General features: G+C 39.1%; 1 protein-coding gene and 1 long non-coding RNA gene across 2 annotated transcripts; both read left to right on the plus strand.

The window, feature by feature from the left end:
- Positions 1–3,445: 3,445 nt before the first annotated feature.
- On the plus strand, positions 3,446–5,640 carry LOC122032697. Its single transcript, XR_006126195.1, has 4 exons — positions 3,446–3,608; positions 4,320–4,389; positions 4,468–4,575; positions 5,189–5,640. It is a non-coding gene; the product is annotated as an uncharacterized LOC122032697 (long non-coding RNA).
- Positions 5,641–6,429: 789 nt separating this feature from the next.
- On the plus strand, positions 6,430–7,050 carry LOC122031590 (ethylene-responsive transcription factor 8-like). The gene has a single exon (XM_042590688.1). The coding sequence runs from the start codon at positions 6,430–6,432 to the stop codon at positions 7,048–7,050; it is 621 nt and encodes a 206-aa protein (XP_042446622.1).
- The last annotated feature ends 3,990 nt before the right edge of the window (positions 7,051–11,040 follow it).

Below are 11,040 nucleotides of genomic sequence, written 5' to 3' on the forward strand. Positions count from 1 at the left end.
CTGGAATGGGCAGCACATTCAACACCAGCAGATCAATTTAAACACTGGTGAGCTTCTATTCAAGGACCTCCTTTCTTTTCATGGAACTAACAGCTCATCTCCTCTTTCATTCTCCATGAAGGAACCTTCTAGCCTCTGCCTTCATCTCCTCTTTCTATAAATACCTACTTCATGCCTCTAGCAAGATGCAAGAAGAAGCAAGTGTGATAGTGTGTGCTAGTGTGATTTAGTGCAAGTGTGATTTCAATTTCCTATAAGTATTGTAAGTATCTCCTATAAATTTCCTATGTAAGCTTATACCTTTTTTATATAATTTCCTTATGTAAATCTATAATGTTGGATTGTAAGCGTTCGATAGAAAAGGGGGGGGGTGAATATCGATTAAAAATTATCGAAGGAGTACGCAGCGGAAAAGTAAATGCAAAAGGATAAAGTAATGCTAACACGAGTCATTTTTTATTTGGTTCAGAGCCTTTGTCGACTCCTACTCCAAGGTCCGTACGTAAGGGTGCTTTCGATGGGCAATCCACTAGCAATTCGAATATTTAATTACAAACTAAATTACAGGAATGCTAATAGAAAAGCAATACCGACAAAAGAAAGAAAACAAAAGAACAGCACGTGGTCGGAGTAGCTTCGCAGCGTCGCAGGAGCACAGGAGAGCAGATTGTCAGTTGTTATTGGAGCTTCAGCCTTGACCCTCCTTATATAGGAGGTTCGGGGCGCCTGGAACCTCCAGGGCACCCTGATTATGACGTAGTCGAGCCAATCAGTGAGCTCCACTTGGCGAGGCGACGCTGGGATAGAATTTCACCTCCCGGGCGCCCTGATTATGACGTAGCCGAGCCAATCAGTGAGCTCCACTTGGCGAGGCGACGCTGGGATAGAATTTCACCTCCCGGGCGCTCGGATCCATCTCGGGCGCTCGGACCCCAATTTTCCAACAACTTCCTTCCTGCAAGAAAACGTTAGTCCAGAGGTAAACATATGATGTATATATCCTGCAAAACAAGGTGTTAGTACAGTTTAAGTTAAACAATTAGAGTATTAATTAGATTCCGTCTCTCTGACACCGGAATCTAGTCACGATTTCGACTTAGATATCCGAAATGAGTCTAAGTCGGATCAACGCCTAATGTTCCCTTCCCGGGAACGCGTCCTCACAGTTACTCTCCTCCAGTGACTTACCTCCACTTACCTGCTAGACATCCGGTCAACCCTTCGACCCGTCTGGACTTTGTGTCAGCTACCTGGTCAGCCCGTTGACCTAGCTGAGCTTCCCTGCAACACTGAGTTAGCACAGTATTAACAGAATTCAAGTATACCCTAGGGTTACCTCCTAGGGTTGCCTAGCTTCACTCACTAGGACTTCCATTGTCTGACTTTATTCACCAAGAGTTCCTCCACCTAGCTTCACTCACTAGGGTATGACTTCACTCACCAGGACTTCCTCCACCTAGCTTCACTCACTAGGGCTTGGCTTTACTCACCAGGACTTCCTCCACCTAGCTTCACTCACTAGGGTCGGACTTCACTCACCAGGACTTCCACCACCTAGCTTCACTCACTAGGGCCCGACTTCACTCACCGGGACTTCCACCACCTAGCTTCACTCACTAGGGACCGGCTTCACTCACCGGAACTTCCACTTTGCCTAACCTTTAGTTAGGACTTACCTTTGCTAGTCATTTAGTCCTGACTAGACTTCTCTCTCCCAAACATCAAGGCCTATTTAGGTTAACCCTTGGTCATATTGTCAAACATTGAAATCCTAAAGGTTGATTGCACCAACATATAACTAGTTAAGTATGCTTTCAATTTCCTAATTTGTATATTTTCTTGTAAAATTTCTAAGACAACTTATTAAAAAGGCTTTGTTTTCATCTCATTGTCTTCAAAAGTTAAGATATGTCTCATGGTTTATACTTGTAAAGCCTGTGCTAACTAAGTTGGGTAGCAAGAGCTACTGAAAGCTCATTATAAGAGCTATAGAAGTCAGGATGAAGCTTGAACAATAAAACATAATTGATGAGAAGTAATGATTAAAATATTCTTCTAAAATACCTAGATTTAGCAATCCCTACTTGAAATTACTGTTTACTTTTACTGTTCACAAATCTTAAAAATCTTTGAAAAACATAACTTCGACACAAAGCACGTAAAAATCTGGTAATACTAAATCTGAGATGACTGGTGCAACTCTATAAAAAATTTTCATTGAATGCTAAATTAGAAAGTACTCACAGTGAATAATCCCGCATAATTACATGCCCCATTTGACAGAATTTTTTTTACAAATACACTGTACTTTAATTGAACCACGGTGAGCAATCAGCAATTTTAAAAACATGCAATCGGTGGGGCTTAATTAGCCCACTAAGTTTTTTTCCCAAAATTTTTACAAAAACTTGAATTTGGCTCAATTCACTAATAGGTAGGGGTTTAATCGAGCCGAGCTGAGCCGAACTCTTAATGTTTGAGCTTGACTTATTTATAATCGAATCGAGCTCGAGTTTTATTTAACGAATATATTCATAACTCACGAGCTTATTCGAGCTTTTATCGAGACTAAATGAGCTTAATAAATATAAATTATAAATTTAAATATTCATTAAAAACTAAATTATATATTTAGATAAAATTATAATATTCTTATTAAAATTTATAATTTTATTCTAATAAATAAATTTAATATATTTGTCTATATTTTTCATAAGTAGAGTGTAAAATGTAAAAATTCAATATCAAAACTATTATTTTTTTATTTAAAAGTTGTTTAATGAGTTTAATGAATGTGTTCACGAGCTAACGAACCGAGTATTGCGAAGCTTGAGCTTGATTTATTTATCTTAATCAACCTCATTAAATGAGCTCAAATAAGCTTTTATCAAATCGAAGTTCGAATAGTTCACGAGCGGCTTGGTTCATTTACACCTCTATTGATAGGTCGAAAAATAGAAGCAAATGTAAACTATTTAAAAACGAGGACAAAATTCTCGCGAAGAGCATCCACATCAACTATCCTATCCAAAGATTTTACCCTAAATTTTAGATAGGGTAGCTAAAAAACCTTTGCATCAGTTACTCTATCTATTTCCTAAATTTAGATTTGATGAATAATAATTCTCTAAGTTTAGAGAATGAAATCTCTACCCGAAAAATAAAATAATATTTTTTAAATCTCTCTTCTTCCACTTAATATTTTCAATTTCTCTCATTCTATTCATTTCATAAATATAATAATAAAAAATAGAAGAAATAGAAGAAAATAATAAAAAATTAAGGATAATGAAAATTTTAGGATAGTTGATATTGTGTGTAGTGAAAAATGATTATTTAAATTTAATAAAATGGATCATTTATCTTAAATTTTAGATATAGTAATAGAAAAATTGACGTGGATGCTTCGTCCTCTCTAGCCTCTCCTTTCCTAGATCCGTCGTCTTCTTTAGCAAGTCCCGGTGTGTCTCTTCCTTTGTGCGCTTGCCTTTCTCTTAGCTTCTTTTGCTGCAGTTTGAGGATTTGTGTGTAGGTCTAAAGCAGTGTGACCCTGACGGAGTGCAGGCGAAAGTTCTGGAGGAGGTGGTCGCGGGGATTCATGTCATGAAGTACGGCAAGTACATTATGTGGATTGTGCCTTCTCTTTGATTGACGTAGCTCAGTTTGTTGTTGAATTTGGTGTGTGAATTAGGTCGCTGTAATTTGCTACGTTGTTCTGTTCAATTGTTTTTGTTTCAATTTCAATTTATTGTTTTAGTTTAACTAGTTTGTTGGCTTGGTTTTGAAATGATTAACTTTATCTGTTTGATGAATGTGTGTAAGAAATATAATTTTGAGCATTGTTATGGAATTGTTAATTATTTTCACAACATGTATTGCCAGCTATTATGTTTGTTAATTTCTCAACTCTCGTTTTTGAGTCTGCAATTGTTTTCTTAAACAACTGGTCTTTATGATCTCTGCAGCCCGGAGGAGTTCAATTCTTAGGTTTTATTTGACTGTTCTCTTTTCTTTTCCTTGTTTGTAAATACAATGATACTAGTACTTTATGGATTGGTTAGTGAGATTTAAAAGGTCTAATTTCCTGATTGAAGTGCTGTTTTATATATGAAAAGAATCTGTTCTGCCTGTATCGTTGCTGCAAGGAATTTTTTCCAGTTCATTATATTGAATCATCGTTTCGCATTTGGTCCTAGCATGCCAATCATATGAAGACGTCTATATGAGAAAAATTACACTAGATATCATTTAGATTTTTCTTCATAATTAACAATGCGCTAGTGCTATGCTGGAACCCTTAATCGAGCTTGATATTCTAGAGGTAATGAAGCCATCTGAAACCGCCGAAGTCATAGAAAGTTCGTCTGTCCAGCCTCACTTCTTGTCATGGTAGGAATCCTTTTGACTTCCAGTACCTGTTCTTTCACCTTTTACATATCATACATGTTAATATTGTTCCTGTATCAGGTGGGAGATTGAGTTTTCACTGATGTGGTATATGGGAACAGACATGATTTTCTTACCATTTTAACCGAGCCACTTAGCCTTTCTGGAGAGCCTTTTATGGTTAAGCAGGTTTTTCTACTAACGTTTTGTTTCGATTAATGTTAGGCTTAAGGGAAAAGTTAATGGATAGGTTTTTCTACTGAAGGTTTTGTTGTCAAATGTCCCATGTATTCAAATCTAGCTTTTAATTCCAATTCTGTCATTGTAAGTGTGAGATGCATGTCTTAACAATGACTACTGTAAATGATATGACTCAACTATTTGAGATATACTCTGTAATCTTATCTTGCAATTGGCTTCTTTTTAACATTATCTTGAGTACTACCCAAATCATCTAGATCTATTTTTATTGTGTTAAGTAAAATTTCCCCACTTACTCCTTTAAATATAATTAATTGTCTAAACATGCACTGTAGATCTTCTTCAAAATTTCAATTGTCAATTAGGGTCATTCCTATACATCAGTGGTTGGTAAACATTTTTTTTTTCTCTCATAATAATCTCTCATCCATTTCAACATTCTTATATTTTACTTTTTTCTTAATCTTAATTCAATGGCCATAAGCATGATTGGTAGTGCCACCCTTTCATACTATCCTTTTGAGCTACTTGGCATATATTAGAAATCATGTTCCTTTCAGGTTTATTTTATTGATCTCTCCTTGTTGAATAATATATACAGGACATTCAGGATCGTGCAGCTCCTAGTACTACTTAAATTTCACGCATTCAACTTTTGGTTTCTGCTCAAGTCCTTTTGTTCCCAAAGCTTATCATCAATTGGCGGATCATCTACAAATAATATACACCATGATGGCTTTTTAGCGAGCTCATCTAGTATCAACATAAAAATTACAAGAGGAGTTAACTCGCGATCAACTTGCAGTTGAAGAATTCATTTATGATGCTATTTCTGTTAATTTTCAAGATGGATGGAACATGAGTGGAACTTTCAAACTTTTGCAGAAATATAATGGCAGTGCTTTCTTCATTGAACTTGTGAGCTTGAAGTGGTTTACATGCTTATGGAAACGAAGTAGATTCAGTGCCCACCTATATTTCTTTCTGCATTTGTTTTGATCTCAAATGGATTGAATATAATTGAAGATGAAAATAAATGTTGAGACTTTCTTCCTAAAACTAGCTACTATTTTTTCTTTCTGCATCAGTTTTGATCTCCACTTGATAGAGTATTGTTGAGGATATGAAAATATATGTTCTTACTATCTTCAAAGGTCATATAGCTCACCCAAGCATTTTTCATCATCGGTCCCAAAAGAGATAAGTGAGGAAAATACCAAATGTTTATTTTTTTTAGTAGGAAAACATTTAATAAATTTCATGGGAATCTACCTTTATCCAATAAAATAATTATGTTAATTAAGTACTAAAAAAATTATACGGGCCGCAGAGAATTACGTGTCGGCCGCCGGTGGGCTAAATCACACTCAATCTGCGCCGACTGTCCCATGCCACGCGTCGCTCTATTTACGGTCATCCTCTCTTCCGTGTGTTTGGCAGCGTTGACGGAGACTCTCCGTTATCTTCCCCGAAAGGGCTACGCTGCTTCCGCGTGGGCGGCCGCGTGTCAAGACATGGCGTGCTAACTAAACTGCTTATGGAGTCTGTTCGGTCCTCTAAACTTGATTAGCCTTCAATTTTTTATGGGGCCCGCTAGGCTATCGACGGGTCTCCTAATGAGTGCATCGATGAAGAGCACGGCGAGCCTCCTTTCAATCCACGCCGTCCGTCATCTCACTCCGCGTTATTTATGGAACGCGCTCGGGCGCCACAGGAACAGCGACGGCTTAGCGAGTCTTTCCTTTTCGGAGAGTGTCAAACAGGCGACTGGGCGAGAAGATCGTTACGGAGGCGAAAGGGAAGCTCACTTCCGCCGTCGGAAGCGGCGGAGAAGGCGGCGAGATGCATTTCCGAGGGGTGAGGAAGCGGCCCTGGGGGCGCTACGCGGCGGAGATACGCGACCCCGTCAAGAAGAGCCGCGTGTGGCTGGGCACATTCGATACGGCCGAGGCGGCAGCCAAGGCCTACAACGCTGCCGCTCGCGAGTTCCGAGGGACCAAGGCCAAGACTAACTTCCCCCGCACCGCCGACGCCTGCGGTAGCCCCAGCAGCCAGAGCAGCACCGTCGTCGAGTGCTCTGGAAACGATGCCGCGCCGCGGCCGCCCCCCTCCCAGCTCGACGCCAACCTCGTCTACAGCGGCGGCGGCGCTTGCGCATCCGGCGGCACGCCGTTTGCCTTCCAACCATTTTCGCTCTTCTACTTTGACCAAATCACCAGATCCGGGACGATGCCGGCGTCAGCGGTGGCGGCGGCGACTCACCGTCATATGCCGCCTCTATGCCGGCCGATGGTCGTCGCCTGCTTCCAGCCGCCGCGCGAAGTAACCGCCCGTAGCGACTCGGATTCCTCCTCCGTCGTGGATCCACAACCGGACCGCTGGTCACCGGCGCCGCAGCCACTTTCCAAGACGTCACGTCTCGAACTGGATCTCAACCTCCCGCCGCCAGAGACGGTGGAGTGATCTTCACAGGAGCCACACCGTCGTATCCCTGGTCAAGTTTCTTCATTTTTTTTAATTTTCAAAAGAAAAAAAAAACCCGTCGGCGACATGTAATTTAATTGCCTCCTTCCATTGTCATAAATCATTTAACAATATGCGCGACTTCGTTAGCCGGCAGGCGTTTTGTCTTCATCCGCTTATTTAATTCACAAATCCCTTTCTGGCACTGACTTTATGACGTCGTGACTCGCGCGTGTTGACGACGTCTGCCTCGCGTCCCGCATACGAAGTCCAAAACTATGGTCCCGCCTTCTGCGTCCGACGCGTGTACCTAAAGCACCGTCACGCTTTAACGGCGGCACGTTGGCGGTGGGGCGCGGAGTCGCGTACGAATCTAATACGGGCGACGAAGTTTACGCGCACGTGACCTCGTGGAGCCCCATACACAGTGGGTGGGGTGGTGGCCGTGGTGGACGCGGTCGCACGCGGGGGCAAGTTTGTCGGGATCCCGGCGCGATGGCCAAACATCATCCACAGAATTAAGCCACCGGATGACGTAATGATTACTTTGGAGGAGGCCACGTGATGATCCGTTGGCGTGGAAGGGACGGCGGTACGCTGCTGTCCCGGTGGGGACCGCATGGGAGGCTGCCGCACGCAGTTAGGCGGCCGGCTTTTTATTATTTTCGGAATCGGGATGCCACGTGCTGCTGGACAGTATGCCGTCAGCGAGACGTCGGAGCGTCTTGACGGACGTTGATCCGTAACGATAAGTAAAAGTTCAGTTTAACGGACAGATTTTAAAAATTAAATTCGTTTTATTTAAAAATTTATTTTTTTTAAAAAATAAAATCAGTTAATTCGATTTCATCGATTTTAAATTTTTTAATTCAATTAAATCGAAAAAATTAAAATTTTAATTAAATTAATTTTTTAATCATAAATTTTAAAACGAACGAAATTTTTATGAAGTGAAATTAATTTTTTTTAAAAAAATCAATTTATTATTTAGTTTGTTCGATTTTATTAAAAATTTATTTTAATTCGATTTGACTTTTATAAAAAACATTAATTCAATTTAATTTATTCGAAAAAAAATCAGTTCAATTTAATTAATTTAATTTAATTCGATTTTAATCGAATACTCACGTCAGCCAGTAGATTTGGATCGCCGTTTAATTCACTCAGGGTTTACATAAGAAAGAAATTGCATTGAAAATACGGTGTTGTCGCAAGAAGGCAGCAGCCAGGATGGTCAAGGCCACGTGGCAGATGATGACTCGATTAACGTAGAGATCGGTCGGTCCACATGGCAAATTAAGGACTCGATTAAAGCAGATTGAATCGGTCCACTTGGGCAGAGCTTGGTCGACTCGAGCTTGGATCAAGTTAACTTAATTCAGGATAAGTTCAGGTCAAACGAGACTGACTCTTCTGAATTTAACTCAAGTCAACCCAACATCAAGTTAAGTTTGAGTCCGATCAATCAGATTGCTCTCGAGTTCGGATGCATCTGACGATTATGATGGTGTTGTTACGTAAAAGTGTGCCCTTTTATAATATTTTTTTTAATTCCTTCCATATTCCTTACTAATTGGTTGTCGCCGAAAGTCTTCATGGAAGTCTGACTGTTTTTCATGTAACCTAACAAAGCCAACTTAAGAGGAGTCGATCTGACACATATCCGACCTGTTAAAAAAAATTCAATCACAGATTACATCGAGAAGTCAGCTCATTTCCTGATCTCAACTGGATCACACAACATGCTAGCAATAGAGTCAATGGCGAAGCCAGCCCAAGTGATTTATCCGGACTAATTCTAGGTTGTGAGCAATGGCCGTCGATTTTGACGTCGTCGTCCCGGGCTAATTCCTCTTTCTCTCGTATTTTTCATTTGTTTTCTACTATAAATTCAAGATTTGTCATCGTCGACCTCCGGGCTACAGCCCGGGTAAATCATAATTTAGCTCCGCCCTTGAATAGAGTTATCGAAATTGAATAAATGTAGGTAGCTAGAGATAACGATAATAAATTGATAAGTTAAAATAGTGAGCACTAAAATTTGAATAAGGTAAATAATTTTAACTTGAACACGGGGAACCACATCCTATCTGTCATTTTTTTAATAATAAAAAAAAGAAAATAAACTCAAATATTTCGATTTGAAATTTTTCAAAATTTACGGTGCGGGTTTTACTTTTATGTGGAACCGAAATGATTAGTTTGATGTTTTTTTTATTTGTCTCAATTTGAAAGCTTAATTTCACTTATATTAATAAGTGAATAACAATAAAAAAAACTAACTTTTTCATATTCATAGCTTGTTATCTCATGAGTAAGGGTCTAATCCCCTCGTATGATGATTAACTTTAATTTCCTAATTTACACCCTTAATGATATGGAACAATCATAGATCACGACTTTTATTGCAAACAATTGTTCCTTTTACTCTGAACGGTTTCAATGTTTCATCTGGTAAGGCATTGCTCTTACCTCAGTAGGATAATCTTAATTATTAGAGTAAGAGAAGTTCTTCCCTTGATTAAACCTTCTCTCCTTTAATTTTATTAGGGTAAAGATCAAGGATTTATATAAAGGTTAAGGAAATGGCAAATTAATTAACCATCCATTTGTCTGGAATGTAGGGATTGAGTCCATCTATGGACTTGTGTTTCGACACCTATAAGGTGATAATTTGTTTGGCATCTAAAAGCATGTATTGAGAGCATGTGCTCCAATGCCTCTCATTGATCTAAAATATAAGATGGCAAACCTAAGGAGCTCGAATGCACTTATTCAAATGGTCTTATTTTGAAATATTTTAATTTTAAAGATATCATTTCTTGAAAGATTTTGATTTTGATTATCTTTTAATTTTTGCTGGATTTATTTATTTTGTCCCAGAAACCTTTTTGCCCATAGCTTACGTTCGAAGGGCTTTTCCCTTAAAGTTAAAGGTACTGTGTTCTTTAATTCAAACTCTTTCTCTTACGTTAGAAGGTCAAAAGATGAATCTACTTTAGTCAAAAGGTCATTTACTAGTCTAGCCTTAAAAATGGTTTAATATTTGTCAATTGGCATATTGGATTTTGATGCCTTTTTTTTTTTTTTCGCGCGTGTGTTTCTCCTTCTCAATAAGTCCTCTTCTCTCATATTGTCTGATAGATTTGAAAAAATAATATGGATTAGAGTCGGGTCGGCTCCTCCTAAGCCGAGGTGGCCCCTCCGATGCTTAAATTATTGATTGATGAAGAGAAAAAAAAAATAAAAGAAGAACTTAAAGAATAAAGAGTTGTCTCCACTAGTTAGAAATAGAAGACCATCATACTTTAAAAAAAAAAAAAGATAAATCCACTATTTTAATAATCCTAGTGCTAGTCTCATGGATATAGAGAAAGATAAATGTAGGTACACAAGTGTTAAGTGTATGATGGAGTAAATCACAAGTCATCAGTTTTTAAGTAACGACCCCTGACAATTACACTAGAGATATCATGCACATCCACCGTCTACGCTACATCCTAGGGGCAGACCATCATAATTAGAAGCTATCATCTGAGATACTTATATAGTTGTTAAAAGAGAATTTTCACATCACCTGCCTTCGTGCCTTTTTTACTTCTTCCCAATCCTCACTTTCTGATGATCCGTTACTGAACTTCCAATCCTTGACTGCCACGTAAACTGAAGGCTTGTAGGGAACCACTCCTGACAACTATTACCCATCCGTCATTCACTGGTTGTCACGTATTATAAAGAAAGAATCAAGGGAATCGTCTTTGATATCCATCACTTGTTTTTCTAATCATCAAATGCTACATGTTGGCAACCAGAAGCTTCCTGACGAAAGACTCACTCAGTAGTATTGCTCTATGTGCCCTAATATAATTACCCTGCGAAAACTTAACAATTTTGCTTGGTGAACTGCAATTATGGCACTTTATGAAACTGGGTGTTATTACTCAATAGAGCTTTGATGTTACTCTATGGACACTTAACATTATTGTTCGG

This window comes from Zingiber officinale, chromosome 11A (genome assembly GCF_018446385.1).
Source record: "Zingiber officinale cultivar Zhangliang chromosome 11A, Zo_v1.1, whole genome shotgun sequence".
NCBI lineage: Eukaryota > Viridiplantae > Streptophyta > Magnoliopsida > Zingiberales > Zingiberaceae > Zingiber > Zingiber officinale.